This window comes from Podarcis vaucheri, assembly GCF_965113315.1.
Source record: "Podarcis vaucheri genome assembly, chromosome: 8".
In the NCBI taxonomy this organism is placed as follows: Eukaryota; Metazoa; Chordata; class Lepidosauria; order Squamata; family Lacertidae; genus Podarcis; species Podarcis vaucheri.
Window position 1 is genome coordinate 42,369,590 of NC_138766.1, and position 18,343 is coordinate 42,387,932.

Here is an 18,343-nt window from a genome sequence, read left to right on the forward strand (position 1 = left end):
CAGTCACACTTCTGTGAAGTCTCTCAGCCCCACTCACCTCACAGAGTGTTTGTTGTGGGGGAGGAAGGGAAAGGAGAATGTTAGCCGCTTTGAGACTCCTGAAGGGGAGTGAAAGGCGGGATATCAAATCCAAACTCTTCTTCTTCTTCTTCTAAGCATGCAAACTAACCCTAACCCTTACTTTCCCTAACAGGATCTTGAAAAGAAAGTATCTTCATGTTGCCTATATGTCTATATACATGTAGAAACATTAACAAACATTGAATAACTTTTTACATGGCTATCTATAGTAAATGCTCCCATAAGAACTGTGCCTTTCACTAAACACTTCCACAGGTACTTCGGTGATTCAGGTTACAGCTACAGCTCCAACAGGCGCCCGCCTGCTTTACAGTATCCCTTCTGAACAACCCTATTTTTCTGTGGAGCCAACAACAGGTATTGCTGGTTATGGTTATAAGACGCTTGAGTATCAGTAATGCAAAAAATGGGTGTGAAAAACCTGTATAACCAATAATCTCCCTTTGATGTTATATCTGTATTATAATTAAATTAAATTAAAAGAACTAGGTTGCACATAATGGAGCTGCAGGAAGATGCTGCCTTTTCCCTATGGTGGCCCCCTCTCCCATGCTCCATTGATGAAGATGAAGGTGGGATGAAGGATGACTCTTCTTCTTCTTCTTCTTCTTCTTCTTCTTCTTCTTCTTCTTCTTCTTCTTCTTCCTCCTCCTCCTCCTCTTCCCCTTCCTCTTCCTCTTCCTCTTCCTCTTCTTCCCTCTTCCTCTTCGTACTGGTTCCTCCATTCTGGGACTTTGTGTGTTTGTTTACAGGGCCCATAGGAGCAGCCCACCCAGTGATCCCAGCTGTAACAAGTAAAGTTGTGGTCATTTTCAACCCACATCAGCTTCCATATATGGATTGCTCTTCAAAATGTACCCAGCTGTGTGTGGTGCACAGCTTCTAAATCAACAGATACTGACCCAGATTGCTTTGACTGCACTTCTCACCAGTTGGAGGTAGAGAGTGACTGTCTTTCCCAAACAGGCAACTGGGCTCTTAGAACAGGGAAGGGGAACTTGTGGTCTTCCAGTTGTTATTGGATTCCAGGTCCCATCAACACAAGTCTATGTGTTCCGGGATGATGGGAGTTGTAGTTCAATAATCTTGGGGTGGGTGTGTGTCACAAGTTCCTTAGCCCTACCTTACAGGTCACAGTATTAATTCAGCAGTACCTTCAGATTTCAAAAAAGCTGGGGCCATCAGAATACTGTCCTGTAGGCTTCCTTTTCTTTTTGTCCATACGAAGGCAGAGCCAGAGGCTATCCAATCATGGAAACCCTCTGTGCATGCAAAGTGTCCTTTCTAGACTGGGACAATGGTATGATAAAATACTCTCATGTCTTGGTGTGAGAAAAATAGTTTGAACTTTAAGACTCCAGTGCTGGACATGCTTGCCAGGCTGCAGGTCTCATTGACATCTAACTGAGCTGTAAATATTGTATATTTTGCAGGGGTAGTAAGAACGGCTTACCCAATGGACAGAGAAACACAGGATCAGTGCTTTGTTGTCATTCAAGCCAGAGTTGGTGAAGCTGGTGTTCCTACAGCTACCACAACTGTAACTATCAACCTCTCTGATGTTAATGACAATCCTCCTCGATTTCAGCAGAGTGAGTAAAATGTCATAGAATCATAGAATCATAGAATCATAGAGTTGGAAGAGACCACAAGGGCCATCGAGTCCAACCCCCTGCCAAGCAGGAAACACCATCAGAGCACTCCTGACATATGGTTGTCAAGCCTCTGCTTAAAGACCTCCAAATGTCTCTTGGTTCATTTTTTTTTTTAATGTTGGGAGCAAATTCAGACCAACTAATTCTGATAAATAAAACATATGTTATATGTGAAATACTTTTGTACAAAACTTAAAAATTAACGCTTTTATATTGCATATGTTCCTTGATTAAATGTCATTGTCTCTTTATAACCCATTCAAAGAAACATTGCATTGATAGTATAATTAATGCCAAAGGAAGGTAAACCCAGTGTGTCCATAAGCCATTTCGTTGGAACGTTTATAATTTAGATAAAGGAACTTTGAGAAATGTACTTCTGTGAATTCTTAATTGAGGCATCTAGAACTCTACTGCTGCTACAAATTCAGTCTTTTTACACCGGTTTAAATTTGTACTGTCAATTTTGTCTTGGTAACATAGACGTAGTCCCTATGTTTAAATAGCTATAAAAAATAAAAGCATTGAGCAACCTGTAAAGAAAACACAGTCAGAAAACTGCAACTGTTTCTTCTTTAGTTGCATGTCCATTACCAATGCAAGCAGCTTCTTCATTTGAACAAACAGTTCTCCCAATAGTCACCCTGTGAAAATGTTTAGTGTGTACATGGAGAATCCTGAAAAATTATTTTTCTTCACTGTTGCTTTAGTGCCATGTACCTCTTCACTATGTCTTCCCCTTCCCTGTATGATCCTAACAAACCAGGGATTGCCTAATACATTTGATTATGTAAAAATACCACAGAGCCGCTTAGATTTTACTGCATCACAAAGGCAATTCAGAATAAGGTCCAGGAGCATCGCTTTTATTTTGAATGGGTGTTAGAGAGAGAACCATGCTACAAATATTTTTTTCCCATATTGGTATTTCCCATTGCTGAAAGAGGGAGCATCTCTTTTTGGAGGAGGTAAAACTCACACAAAACATGTTCCCTGCCATTTTGTCTCAGCCTTATCACTTTCTATACAGATATTTAAAATAGAAAGAAACTCTTCCTTTGAACACCTAATACAATTTCCACCTCTCTTGGGGATAGCTGCCTATATTTTTGTAACTACTGTTGATATACTGACAAGGATAAAATGAGGTTTTGCTAAGGACAAAAATCCTCTGAGGACCAACTAATTAAGTGATAAATATAAACTGAGTAACTTGGGACCAACACATCTCAGTGCAATCTAGCAGGCAAGGCAAAGTACACCTTGGATTTTTAATAACAGAAAATCTGTAATTTATGGAAGTGGTTTTCACTACTTGGATTCTCTAAAAGCTTATCAGGTGTTTCTCAGTTAAAAAAAGCAGTCATGGCAAATGTGTTTCCCTAAAAGACAGACAGCCTGCAGTTTTCTCTCTTCTCCTACAATGCTGCAAACACTTTTCTCACGTGCCAGGTGGTGCTGGGTATAATTTTGGGTGCACTTTCAATTCAAGTAGAGCAATGGTGAGGTCCAGCAGTCCTGATCAGTACAGTGAATTGTGTGCACATGTAATGACATTTCCTTCAAACCTTCTCCACAGGTTCCTCAAAAGACAAAGTGATCTGGAATGAGCCTCAGAAGGTGGAATGTTTGAAACCCCCATTGCTTTAGGGGAAAACTTTAATTTTAGTGGGTACTAGGTTGCTACTGTGCAATGAAAGCACGAGGAAAAATATTCTAGACATGAACATCATAAAGTGACCTAATGACCTCTCCCAGTGTTTTCCTGTAGAGTTTACACTGAACACATCATTAGAGGATGTAGAATGCATTGTTTTCAATACAAAACAACCCACAACTGCTTAGGGACAGTTTCTGGATGCTTAGCTAATGAAATATATTGAGGTATTGTTTTGAAAAGCATCATACATATTCCCAGTCTCCCTTAAAAATGAAGTCAGTCTTGGATGTTTCAGTCACAATTAGTTGTATTTTTCATCTCCCCTCTTTGAAATTGGTGGTTGGACAATTGATATCTCATTGTTCAATTGAGTTTTTGTATTGCACACAAGCAAGCAAGTGAACTTATAAACAACTGGAATGTTGAATTGGCTCATGAATGTTGAAACTCATGAATGGATGATCCAAGTCAAGGCTGCCAAGCTTAACAAAAGAAAATGAGCTTATGACATAAGCTCCCCCACCCCCAAGCCATACATCTTGTGTAACTGGGCAATTTTCAGAATAAAAAGTGGTGTACATTTAGTTGTTATGTCAGTGATCAAGATTGTGTTGGCAACTTTCTCTGATATTTGGTTGTTTCTTTAAGAGCGTTATGAAATGTATGCATCTGAGGCAGCACCTGTGGGCAGCATCCTAGGCAAAATCAAGGCAGATGACAGTGACCTGGGAGAGAATGCTGCCATGGACTATGTAATAGAAGGAGACACTCCTCACATTGTTCGCATCGTTACTAACAATGAGACTCAAGAAGGAACTGTCATATTAAACAAGGTGAGACGTCAGCCATTACTTGACAAAGAAATATCACAGAAATCATTGAAACAGACAAGATTAAGTACGTTTGCTTGTTATAGCCTTGTGTTGTTGGTCATGATAAAATATCAATGCAATACAAAGGGCTGTTTTGAAGAAGAAAATCTTCTCTCAGACGTATGCCAAACTCCAGCACGATCCAGGATAGATTGACTGTATGCAGAAAAGTATGGCCCTAGATCCACACAAATTCATGAGACCAAACATGGGACAATGGCATTTTAATTAATACAACACCTTGCAGGAATGACAAACCAAATTAACCACATTAAGAAACTGTGGTCAGCTGAGAATTTTGTCTATGGTAGGGAAGCATCCCTCTAGACCCCTGGGCACGTGATACAGCTGCAGGTTGTGGTTCCCCAGCAAAGGATGAGGAGGAAACAATGCCTTTTTTGCTGGGTGAGCCTTGAGTATGAGCTCCCCATGTGTACCCAGGCCCTGTTGCCCAGTGTCCAACCACAATATGTATGCCAGGTATACAGGGCACCTCCCCAAAGCCACCACACCTAAAACAATGGTGGATCCCTAAAGTGGGCCCTTAACCTGGTAATGCCTCGATATGCCTAAGGTTTTCCCCCTCAGCTTCCTCACATGCCCAGGCTCAATGCTCCATGAGCAGCTAATCTATGCTACTCCCCAGAATGCCAGCCAAATTGTCCCCAGTGTGGAGTAGGCAAACAAGGAGGTACCTTAATGGGCAATGAAGGACCCCCCATAAAAAAAATCCTGCTCAGCTTCTTCTAAAAAGCACCTAGCCAAAGCCCACGCTGCATATAGGGAGGGAGCATACAGCAAAATGCCAAGAGGAAGAGCTCAGGGGAGGAGCAGACTCCTAAAGCCAGGCTCCAGCCCAATGATTGATCATCAAAAGCACCAGGAAACTAAAGGAGTAAACTTAATAGTAAAAGCAGAGAAGCAAGGCAAAGATGAACCATTAATATGTTTATTGTCTTTAATTCTACACTTATTATTGGTTTCCTAATGCTGAATGGAAAATATTCTACTCCCCCCTTCCTTTTCTTACATACAGATATTGGATTATGAGAATCAAAGCATATATAATATGAAAGTGAAAGGTTTCAACAGGCACATAGATGAGCGCTTCCTGAAAGATGGGCCATTTGAAGACACAACTTCTCTTAGGATCAGAGTGAAGGATGTTGATGAGCCTCCCATTTTCACGTTAGATGAATTTGTGATGGAGATTGATGAAGGGGATCTGAACGATTCATTTGTAGGAGTTGTGAGTTCCAGAGATCCAGACAGTGTCAACAGTTCAATCAGGTGCAGCTTCCAGAGATCCTTCTACAGCTGAGATTGTCATAGATTCTTGAATAACACTGAAGACAACAGCTCAAATCTAGGCCTGTATGTTCCGTCTGAGAGGTGTATGGCACTTCCCCATTAATTCAGTTGAGGCTCTCCTGTTTGTGTTTAAAATGGTACATCTATGGAGCTTTGTTTCCCTTAAATACAATGGCAAAGCCTTGCAAAAGGGGGGGCCTCTGTGTGCATATCCAGACTCTGCACATTCAGTGTTTAGTTGCACATTTGCTGTTTGGAAAGAACTGCTGATTTATAAATATAACTGCTTTTATAGTTTGTGAAGTAAAGTGAATCCTAGGAAAGAAAATGGGGTTATTAAACAATGCAAACATTTTGAAACAGAGTTACTTCTCATGTTTTCTTGGCTGCCACAAATCTGATAAGAATTACTTATTTGGACAGGTATTCTGGAATGTATGATTTCTTTCAATAGCAGCTGCTTTTAATGGGTTATCTAATCAGGAGTGGCACATCCCATTTTGCCATCCAATTTAGGTAAATTGGGAAGTGCTGCCCTGCCCATCCCACTGGCAGAGAAGCACCAGCACCAGCAGCACATTTTGAAAAGATCTCGCCCAAATATCATGAGATCTCATGCACTCTGCAAAATCTCATTGGAGGGGTCCCTGTCATGGGACCTGTCAGTATTTCCAATAGTATCTGCAAAAGATCTCAGTAAATATTTCCTCAAAAATCCACAGCATATGAAATTGTTTGCCGTTCCTGCTCAGTTCCTGTTTGCACTGGCCCAGCCTCTGTGCCAATGAACATGTCATCTGAACAGAGAAGTCCCAATAATTTATCTCAGTGACTGATATGAATTGTGGTGGCTGGTGTAGGTGCCTTTTCTTCATTGCTGAGGAGCATGCCCACACCATTTTATGGTCTTGTTCCATTTTTTCTGTTGTTTTAGTTGTGGCAACCATTATGCCATGTCCCCATGGCAGCCATTTTGTGTTACGCTTTGCCCTCTCTGCAAACAACAGCATTTTCTCAAAATGACCCCATGTTTGGTGATGCCTGCTTTAAAGTAAGCCATTTTTTTAAAAAAATGATCTTTGAGTGCCCCCTTTCCAAGGGTACAGAATAAGTATATATTAAAAAAATATAAAAATTCCATCTATAAAATATCCATTTTTTTGCTTTTTAGGAGGGGGTGCTGGAAGACTGTAGGGAAGCTAAGAAGGAGGTCTTTTAAGTAGGAAAACCTTATTCTGCCTTACAAAACAGTTTGTGAAAAGCAAGCCCAAAGGTCTTTCCCCCCCACTTCCTGGCAACACCATTTTCTGACCTTTTCTTTTTATTTTATGGAAGTGGGATACATACTATCAAAGGGGCTCTTTTCAGCTCTTCCTCCTTTGCTCTGCTTCTTTGACACTGCATCAAGCCAACCATGATGAAATAAATGTACGGTTATATCCCAACTAAGTTGCCAGTGTTACTCATTTCACAAGTGGCACTTCGCTGTTTCTTTTGAATTGAGTCACTCACCTGCTGTGAGTCTGCCTGCGCAATGAGAATGAATAATGCATTTTAGATTTGGTTCACATTAATATAGGTCTGAGGCATATTTAGTTTCATAGAAAGAAGTGCTTTGATCTTGGTAGCAGTGAATTTTAAATGTTTATCAGTGTACATTTTTCATGATTTCTGAGCAGCTGGAGAACACATCCATATTCATATCTACACCACTCTCCTTTCTTCACTGACAATAGCTTATATAGCCTTGTTTCAGAAGTACCATTTTTGTTCAGTTCTTAAGAAAGTCTCCATCTCTCCCTTCCCTACTTTGATGTGCAGGTATTCTATTGTCCACAGCAAGCATTTAAAGGGATTTTTCAGCATCAATGCACACAATGGAACAATCAGTATAACCAAACCTCTGGACCGAGAGATAGCGGCTTGGCACAACATAACCGTCTCAGCCACAGAATCAAGTGAGTAAGACTTTAAGGAACCCTATGCTTGAGCGATGGCATGAATTCCTTGCAATTATCTTCAGTACATCTCTTCTTTCTGAACTGAGAAAATAAGCTACTTTTTCATTATTTTACCGTTGCTAGCTAACATTGCCATATGTAGCATTGCTAAAATGATGAGTTGGAAGCCAAATAATGTTTGATCTCCCAAGTCTGGGATTCTCATAAAATATTATACCATTTTTTTAAAAAAGAAAATATTGGAAAATAAAACAGTTTTAAGTTACACCGAAGCATATAAAACTGCTCTCCTGGTACAAGATCTTATGTTAAATTAGACCCCAGTTAATTTCACAGCAGATTTTTTGACTGGTATGAAATTAGCCAGGGTTTAATTTAACACCAGTCAGAAACCTGTGTCTCAAATTAATTGTGAAAGCAGGGCTTTAATCAGCTAGACTTCCATACAGTTGCAATTAAATCAGGAAAGCATACCTTATATAGATATCACCTGTCAGTTTTGTCTCAAAATCAAATGCAAATTGCCTCGTTTGTGCTCTCACTTACAGGTCACCTTGCCTTAGGGAGGTAATTCCAAAAAAATCAAAAATGTAAATCTGGAACAGTGTGCCAGAAACTTAGTGCCTAGCAATAAAAAGAGTAAATGAAAACCACAAGGGAACAATTTCAGATAACTTGAGATTGTCTTGTCAAAAAGATGAGCTGTGGGCTTTTCATTATAAAGGATAATGCACACACAAATTAAATTATACCAAAATAAAAATTACTTACAGCATGGAAAAACTGTACAGATTTTTTAAATAGAATCCTAATAGATTTTAAACTGAGTTCAGTTTAACTCAAAATAATATAGCTCATTTTTTCCCTTCCATCTTGAAACATTCCAACATATCACGTAAAATTTTGAATCCATTTTCACTTTTGTTCTGTTTCCTTTAAAACAACAACACAGAATGACAATAAAGAGATCTTCTTTGTGCAATATCCCAAATAGTATTCAGTAGTCTGTTATGTGTCTCTACATATCTCTCATCTTTTTTCTGAAATCACAAATTCTCACAAAATTCCAATTTTAGAAAATCTCAGATTGCTGTGTGCAATGATTTATAGGCACTGAAAATCAGATTGGATTTAGGGAGCAATCCTGTGCACAAGAAAAGTGAGCCAGCGTAAATTAAGCTGGCATAAATTTACACCAGATCCAGACCCCATTCAGTAGTGGGGCTGCTGCTGCTGCTCTGCCTAAGCCTAGCATAGGTGAGAGACTTCCAGATAGCATTCTGTGCTGGGTTGCTCGGTCTTGTGACTGAGCTGAATGGACTTAGGTTGCAGCCTAAATCCTCCCATTCTGGTCCCACCCCACCATGCCCCCTGGAACATCCCTTTTGGGTGACTTACTGAGTCCTGAATAGAGTGAGCAAGTTATAGTGGTATATCTTTGGCTAAACCAGGGTTGGGGACTTAACTGTAGCTGAACCACTGCATGCTAAACTGCTCATCCCAGAGGATCTTGCTACAGGATTGTCCCATTAGTTACAGACATCTTTAATAAGTACAGTTTCCTGATACCTGTGGCAGAATTAGGATATTAGGAAAGTTGATTGTGCAGCATACATACGATTTTCATCCCTTGCTGACCAGGAAAAGCCTGGTTTACTGGGAAAAGCCTGGTTGTCTGAAACTATCTAGCGATAAAGTATCCAGAAAGAAGTTCTATACCTGTATGCTAGCTTTTGTTTTGTTGTTCAGCTGGGAAGTGATAGTTGCCATATTAATTTGGTCAATATAAAAAAAATGCATTACATAACATAGAAAATCTAGTTTGACATCTTTGTTCTCCAGAGGTTTTTCAAAAAATATTGAATTAATTTCTTTAATCCTACCCTCATTTCTTAAAAGCAAGTCACGTTAGTTGTTATCAAACAGTGGCACAGCTAATTGGGGAGGAGAAGAAAATTCCTCTTTGGAACAGCAGGTGTTATGATAAAAGAGCCTAAAACATTTTGTTCAAAACAACAAAACAGAACTAATTGGCATTATTTGTTTGTCAAAAAATGTCACAAAGGCCTTTATTCAAAATATGGGTTGTATTTTTGCTTTTAATTTTATTCATTATAAATTTTATTCATTTATTCATTATAGCAGATTTCCATTGGCATGGCTGACCTTGTCAATATGTCCAAGTTTTACAACCAGTTTCCGCAATCCCTTTCCTCTTTTCAACATAAGGGAAAATTAACCTTTTCTGCTTTTTCTAAGCAATCATATGTTGACTTGTGGAACAATATCCAAAGACTAAGAAAATCCCATTAATAAATAAAACTGTTGAAGATAGCCAATGGAGAGAATTTTAAATTTCATTTACTTGTAAAAGTAAAGACAAAAAATGGCTTTATCAAGTACTTCTTGAAAATTAAGCTTATTTAAGTGTGGGACTGCCAATACTCTGTCATACCTGTCTTAAGCAAAAGATTCATTTGTTCAAAAGCATTTAAAATTCTGTGTAAAAGAATTGCTAGAAAGAAGAAAAGTAAGAAAGTAAATTCCTTCCTTCAGTGGTTCTGGTTTTCAGTTATTTTCTTTCACATTTGTCCATATCTCAGTTATTGCTTACTCAGTTCACTTACCTACAACATTTGTCTTAAGTCACATCAGGGAATATTTGTTTGGGGTGTTTATTCTTTTGTGGCTCTTTCAAATAGGCAATTTGCCACTTGCGCTGATCAAAGGAGGGACTTGCCTAAAAGAACTCATCACGTGCTCTAGAATGTTGTACTGTATGTGACTCAGTCAAGGTAGTCATGGAATGCTAAGCGGTTACCCCTATTGAAGCCACTGTATCAGCACAGTGGATAATGCTATGCAAAATAACTATTATTTTTATTATTATTTCATTGTGACATATAATAAATATGTAACAGTCACACTATTTGTTACTGAAATCAAAGGCACAGTATGTCTCACAGGAGAGGTGTTCTCTTTTTTACAATAGTCACGTCTTCTAGAGTTGAACAAAGCATTTTAATGACAAAATTATATATCATACTACAGCGTCTCACAATAGACTATGAGCTGCTAGTTTTGCCTTTTATTTATACTTACTTTTGTTTCCTTTGCTTCAGTGAACCCAAAACAAATATCGAAAGTGAATATTTATATACATGTTCGTGATGTTAACGAACATGCGCCAGAATTTTCGGATTACTATGAGACATATGTGTGTGAGAATGCAGGTTCTGGACAGGTAAGATGAAAAAGTCTTGTTGATCTCTTTTCCTCCCTGCTGAGATCTGCCAGCGCTCATCCTTTCTTGGCTGCCTGAAATCGTGTAAGATTTTCTTCTTTGGACAGGTACTGTGGGATGAATGATTTCTTTCAGTGGCAGCTGATTTTAGTGGTTCATATCATTGGAGTACTTCTCCTTTCCAGTCCACCACAGGAGGTAAATGGAGAGTGAAGCCTTGCTTTGACCTCAGTCTTGTTGCATCTCCTCATCTGCATTGCTTTTTGTTTCACTTTTGTTATCACTGTGGGTGTTTGTTGACTGCTTCTTTGGATGGCCATGAGGAAAAAAATTAGTCATATGATCCTGGGTTTTTCATCAGTGCTTGGCATCCCTTTAGATGGGTCATTGCTCTGGGCAGGTGTTTCATTGTCCACTGTTGAAACTGGAACTTATATTTTGGGGCAGGTATGCAAATTTTGAAGAAGAAATGGAACTGGTAAAACTGTGAAATGAGACAAAAACAGAAACAACTGACTCTGTAATTGATCTGCATTGTCTTCTTGCCTTCTACCTGCTTCTTTCCCTGTCCTCTCAGTGCCAGGTTTCCATAATGCTTGTTTGTGTTGTTAATAAGAGCTGTAGTCGTTTTCTTTCTGTGTGTCTGTCTGCCTCCCTCCTCTCGTATTCTCTCCTGCAAGCACAATATTACTGTGCAGGTTCAAAGTTGTGGTTGACATTCATCAGCTGTGAAACTGAAATATAATGTCATAGCTCATTTTAATCAGATACAGATGATGAGAATAGTTCACGTCCACCATCACCGGCTACCATTCCAATTACTGTCACTGAATCCAAGAGTACCCTAGACTACTCACCAGATATCTAGAGGAGGTTGAATCTAATCACTAACATGAATCCTATCTTCTGTATATCTCCTGCTTATGATTCACTCAAACTTAGGACTAGCTACGCAGGATGTTAAAGGGGTGGCTTGAAGGAATGTCAGGTTTTTTTTTAATTGGAATTGGAATCAGGATTGAGACCACAGTACATAGAAAGGGGAGGTTTAACCCTTCTATTTTGACCGGAATCCTGGGGGGAAAGTCCCTTATTCAGTGGTTTAAACTTTTAAGATGAGCCAGTCACTTTTATGATCATTCTATACCAGTTATTTACCTCCTTTTGTTAATCCTGGTGCATGTCACCTTGGGATTTTTTTTAATGAAACGTGGTATATAAATATTTAGATTTAAACATATAATGTCCTGTGAACTAATCCTGTACTCCAGCTTCTATTGGCTCACCAACTGTATCCAGACTACATCTGGGTCAGACTTTTTAAAGAAAGAAGAGCAGTATATTAAAGACATACCACTTAGCAGCCTCATGTTTATCTTGTCTGCAAAGAGGGACATGATAAGATCTCTCAAATGCCTGTTAGCTTCCACAGAAACATCACCAGCATCGCATAATAACCCATGGTATTGAAAGCTGATGTACAATGAGCAGGGAATGTGTATTGATCACTCTATAAGGGCGCAAACCTCATACGAGTGCCATCGTGATGAAAACAAGAATTGTGGGGGCCCTAGAAACCAATAACAATGCTATTCAGGTGAATCATAAATGCCAAGGTCACCACACAATACATCAACATTGCCAGACACGCAGCAGGTGGGCCAGAAAACTGCAGGTTTTAGACTGTCTAGCGTTCTCCCTTTTAAAAGGGTAGCACGTATATTTTCAGTCACTGTGCCAGCTTCTTTCAAGCAAATCCTCTCCTAGTGTCTAAATAATGTGAAATTGGGCCTTATGAACAGCCAGGAGCAGGTCCCATTTCATGTATGCTCTTCCTGACCAATTTCTGAAGAGGAGAAATAATGTGAACTGGGCCTTCATAGGTTGTGTGCTCAAATGGAGGGTTTGTTTCACACTAAAGACTAATTCCTTAGTAAAGGGGATAGACTCACGCCCAGTGGCAACTGATGTGCACTAGACCTGTTGGGACTTCTAAGAGGTCATGTGGTGTGGCATAGCCAGGTCCTCAGCTTCCTCCCTTGCAAATATATTCCAGACACTTAAGCATTGCTGTTTATAAATAGGCAGCACCTAACCAAACAGAAAAATGTCATATATATTTTTCAGAATTGTTCTATGCTGGGAAAGAAAGTTGTGCAACCTCCACCTGTTCTGGTTCTTCTTCTTTCCTTCTTCTTTGCAGAGAAACCGTAGAGACTTAAAACATTGTCGTTTCATCAATACTTAGCACCTAAATGAGCAGTTGTATAGGGAAATTTGCTGGGACAAGCAGGGTTAAGATTGAGTGGATGTCTGCTTGAGTCGGGAGGTTCTGGAAATTTAGTTTGGTCAGACTAAGCCCTGGTTGCCCTACCTAATGAAACAGCATCTACTGATATTTCTCCAACAATATCTCAACACTGATACTGACCAAATATATGAACCAGGGCTAACATTTCATAAAGCCCTCTACAGTGGTGCCTCGCAAGACGAAAAGAATCCGTTCTGAGAGTCTCTTCGTCTAGCGGTTTTTTTGTCTTGCGAAGCAAGCCCATTGACGGATTAGCGGATTAGCACTATTAGCACTATTAGCACTATTAGTGGCTTTTAGCGGCTTTTAGCGGCTTATCGGCTTAGCGGATAAGCGGATAAGCAGCTTAGCGGCTTAGAAAAAGGGGGGGGGAACCCGCAGGAACTCGCAAGACATTTTCGTCTTGCGAAGCAAGCCCATAGGAGATTCGTTTTGCGAAGCACCTCCAAAACGGAAAACTCTTTCGTCTAGCGAGTTTTCCATCTTGCGAGGCATTCGTCTTGTGGGGCACCACTGTACATAGTTGTGCTTCGAGCCCCAAAACCCACCCTGAATGGAAATAAAGACACAGTGGAGACAGAATTTTGTTTAAATGTTAATGGGCAAATTTTGGCCACAACTTTATTAAAATACACAAGTGTGACTGGTATTGTCTTAGGCATTGGTATCAAACTATATCTGGCTCCTGCCCCACCCTGCAGGAAGTCTGGAAGGGTAAACAACTAGCGGGAGGATCTCCGTCAGTGTATATTGACTGGTGCTCACCCCTAGGTGGCAGCGTGAAGCAAAAGGAGGTCCCTACATTGTGCTGCCAAATAGATACCCCCAACCTTGCCACGTTGCTGATTGGCTAAAGGCCATTGGCATAACTGTGGCACCACTGGCTTGGAGTGGGGCAAGCCCCGCCCACAAGCCGGTAAGGGAAGTTTCAGGGCTGAGCACAACATGGACCCTCTGTTAGGAGGATCCAACTTACCTTAAAAGTAAAAAGAGATTCTATGCTAATGTGGCTTACATCTGTTCAATTCAATGCAGGAGAGTCCATTTGTAAGATTCCCAATAAAAATCACTTCCATAGAAATTTTGTTTAGTTTTTATCAAGATTCTGGGGGGAAAGCTGCATTTAGTAAAGTGATTGCATCCTCTTTTTGCCTTTATTGTGACTTTTGGGTGCTCTTGAACTTTTTGATTTACCCTCTGGAAATGGGTCTCTCTCTATATGTAAGTCCTTGGGACTATCATATGAAAATATAACTTGGTAATAAAAACTAAATGTAAAAGGAGATTGATTTTTCCATAACTCTATCCATCATGCTTACCAGACACTTTAAATAGATTTCCATTATACTTTTCATGTCAGTGCTCCACACCTTCCACAAACCCAGGCATCGGCTACACAATAGCTGACTTTTTCTTACACAAACCAAGTCCAGTGCACTCCTAGCGTTGGATTCATTGGTCTGTAAAACACTTCAAAACAGGATGTGCATGAAAGGAACTCAATAAAATGAAAGTCTAATCCTTTGATAGCCATCAGATGTAACAGAATAATACCAGTAAATTGTGTGTTACATTTACATGAATTTACACTGCCTCTCTTCAGCTCTCAGAGCAAACTATAAAAGCTGGGCAATATGATCAGATTAAAACCTGACAAAACAAAGATCTTTTTTAATTAGCTCCGCACTGTACTTTAACTGATTTATTATTCCCTGTCATTTCTATAGTTCTTAAAGTGCAAAGTAATTATGCCATTCACCTACACAACACACACATGTAAGACTCCCATTTTATAAATTATGCTGGTTGCTAAGATTCTCATTTGATAGATGCAGGGTTTAGGCTGACAGAATGTCTTTCCCAAGTCCTCGTGCAGCAGAACTTTGAATTTACATCCAAACAACCTGTAGAGTATTTATCGCTTATAAACTGCTCCTAAGGTTCAAACTACAGGCAGCAGTCACAAACTTGGATCTGCCTTAAGTGGCGGAGTGTGTGATTTAAAGTACCAAGCAGAGAAATGGGTGAGACAGGGTGAAGGAAAATGCACACAAAACACACCATTTTGCTATGTACTTTCCTTTCCCAGGTTACTTTTTTCCTAGTAAAATGTCTCATATCTGACCAGAGCTAGGGTAAAAATGACTTTGGGGTGGACTAAATGATCACTTGCCCTTTCCTTTACGACGATCAAGGTAGATTTGAGTCTGCTGTTACATGTCTTTGGCTCTCTAGTCCATTCTGGGATAAGACTTGCTGCAGTAAAGCATAAACGTTCAGGACAGAGCAGTTGTCAGTTTGCAAATAAATCCTATTGCTTTTAGTTGTGCTTACTTCCAAACAAGGGTGCCAGAATGGTGGCAATATATCCAGCAATATAAAAGGGGACCAAATTTATCTTAGATGCTACAGCAGAATTAATCTGACTCAGTCAGAATTACCACAACCTGGTTCTGACCTAAAGAAGATTGAAACGTTCTGCTTCAAATGTATTTGTAGACAAGTAAGTAAGCAAGCTGAGCAACATTTGTTATTGTGTATTATATGGCTGAGCCAGAAGGGAGTCTCTCTCTCTCTCTCTCTCTCTCTCTCTCTCTCTCTCTCTCTCTCTCACACACACACACACACACACAACTTTGCTAGAATTGGAAGAAGTAATACACTTTCATCATTTGTTCAGGATAAATAAATAAAAGTTTCATTTTTGATCCCTGATAGTTTGTGATCCCTGATTGTTTAGGATTGTGCAAATGATTTGTACAGTGAGCATTGCTTAAATGACCTTCATTTGCCCTTAGGGATGTCAGACAATAACCCCAAAAGTTTGGCTGCCTAGTATTTTGGCATTCAGAACATGATCCCAGATGGCTTGGATTACTTGCACTGGAATGAAATAGTAAAAAAAAAAAAAAAGATATGGGCAGCAAATAAGCTGCAAAGTGGAATGCTGAGGTGAATGTTTTGATTAGCCAATAAAAAAGGAACACAGATTATGTGAGGCATTGGTCCTCAAACCATGGCTTTCAAGCTGAAAAAGAAACATGAGGGACACCTGGAAATTTCAGTTGGTTTAGAGTGCAAAAGAAGAACATTTTTAGGAGCATCTACTTTGCATTGCTTGTGCCATCTTGATCCTATTGCGTTGTTGTTGCTTCTGCTGCTGCTACCAGTCACATTTTATAACTGTTTGATTTCAGGGCCAATTTAAGCATTATGTTATTGCTCTTTAAAACCCCCAATGGTTTGTAAGCAGTTTGTGTGCCCAGGCTGAGACCCCCTGACCCCATGCGACACCCGGGTGGAATAATGACTCGTGACAACGTGTTACAGGATTAAAATTGGCCACAGCTTTATAAAACTTTCAGATGTAGGAAGACCTTGGCTTTGGCACTGGGTGTTTATCCCTCCCAGTCCCCGTCCGGGGATCTGGGGCACATCAGGGTTAACCAATCTGTCTGGGGATTGGGCTGGCTTTGGAAGACATATGTTTAAGCAGAGAGCCCACCCCCCATTTCACCGCAACACAGGGGAGTGCACTGACAACCTTTCAGTGTATGGCCAGTGATTCCCCTCAACACAACCCCTTTAATGGGGAACCCTGGGCTTGCCGCTGTGGGGGGGGGGAGGGTGTCACCGCTTCACACACACACACCATTTAGGGAAGATAGATTAAAGGATTCCGGCCAAGGCCTAAAACTGCCAAAGTTGTGACATTTTGCTATGGGGAAGGTGAAACCTGCCAATGCAGGGGAAATTCCTTCCCGGTCCTTTAACAGCAACCATCGTAAGACTGCAGCAGTGCTCACATACCTGTAAAGAAGAAGCCAACCTGCAATAAAAGGCCTAAATGAAGGGAGGATAGGGTGGGTGAAGCTCTGGAGCCGACTGAGAGCTCCCAGGTAGGCTCCACCCTCTTTTATGCTTAAAGAGCAGATCCTACCCTTATTTGGTCCGCTCCCCTGGCTCTACCTCCCAGTCATGATTGGTTATTTGAACTGGGGTTTGCCAGGAACCTCAAGGTCCGTGACTTGGGGAGGTGGTCCAGGAGTGCTGTGCCAGAAGTCACATAGGATCGGGGGTACTGGGCGCGGGCACACAAAAGGCGCCCTCCGTTTGATGTGGAGAGCGGTCATTATTGGAAGAACTGCTTACATCCATATGTACCTGACCGAACTTGTTTATCACCATATGTTGCAAGTTTACTAGTGAAAATGATTCAGTTCCTAAGTAACATGGATCAAGCCTTCTTCATGGTGCCCCTGTTTTGCCAGAGTACCCTCCACTCTCTCCATTGGCTTTTACAGTTTTCGCAAAGACTTTTTTAAAAATTCAGTTTGCATTGGGATGATTTTGTAGTTGTTGCATCTAATAATGGTTTATCTGCTGCTGTATTTTACTCATTGTTAATGCTATTTCAGATATTGAACTTTTATGTACAGTATTGTATTTTTTAAAAACCCAGCTTGAAGACAGTATGCAGTGTTCACACACCCTTGGAGAGCATGAAATCCATGAAAATGGTTTTTTTATTTTTATTTTATAAAAGCATTTATATATTACCCTCTCAAAAATATCAGGGTGGTGCATATTAGTACACAAACCTTAAAAAAAACCCTTTAGAAGTAGTACAGAAGAATCATTAAAATGAGTGGCTACTCAATAATTCTTTTAAAAACCAACAAAAGAAAATAATAACAATAATAGTAGTGTATCCCTGCTGTCTTGTGGACATTATAGTTGCTTTGCATGAAGGAAGAATAATATTTTTTGCTGAGGGTGAGATACTATGTTTACTTGTATCTTTCTGAAATAATACTGTCCTCTCTAATACATATTTATTCTGGCACAAATACCTGCAATTTGCGTATCATCTGCGAATTGACTTTGATGCAGCAATTTACTTGACCATTTACTTATTAGCTCGTAAAGTGGATGAATGTGTATTTTGCACTTTGAAACAGAGATAGCAAGGCAATACATATTTACCCAGCACTTTGCATAAAATAAAATAGTCAGCAATTACAGTCAAAGTGAAAGCTACTTACTTGACATTAGTTCTCTATAAAAGAGAGATAATGCCGCAAATGCCAGGAAAAATAACAACTTGAATATAATTCAACCATTTAAAAAAAAATATAAAACTAGGGAGGCATTCTGTATAAATTAAAACAATATTGATAATCTATATGTAGTGGATCAAGAAAAAAAGAAACAACAAGTGAAAAGTATTGGAAGATGTCAGCAGAGA

General features: G+C 39.9%; 1 protein-coding gene across 5 annotated transcripts in view; it reads left to right on the forward strand.

The window, feature by feature from the left end:
- The window catches only part of LOC309539283 (cadherin-19-like), a 72,365-nt gene that overhangs the window by 32,253 nt on the left and 21,769 nt on the right, over positions 1-18,343 (forward strand). For all 5 annotated transcript variants that reach the window (XM_082235263.1, XM_082235260.1, XM_082235262.1 and 2 more), the window contains 6 exons: positions 337-438; positions 1,515-1,673; positions 4,045-4,229; positions 5,305-5,558; positions 7,401-7,537; positions 10,663-10,784. In XM_082235263.1, coding sequence (XP_082091389.1) covers positions 337-438; positions 1,515-1,673; positions 4,045-4,229; positions 5,305-5,558; positions 7,401-7,537; positions 10,663-10,784 — 959 coding nt within the window. The remainder of the gene's footprint in view (positions 1-336; positions 439-1,514; positions 1,674-4,044; positions 4,230-5,304; positions 5,559-7,400; positions 7,538-10,662; positions 10,785-18,343) is intronic.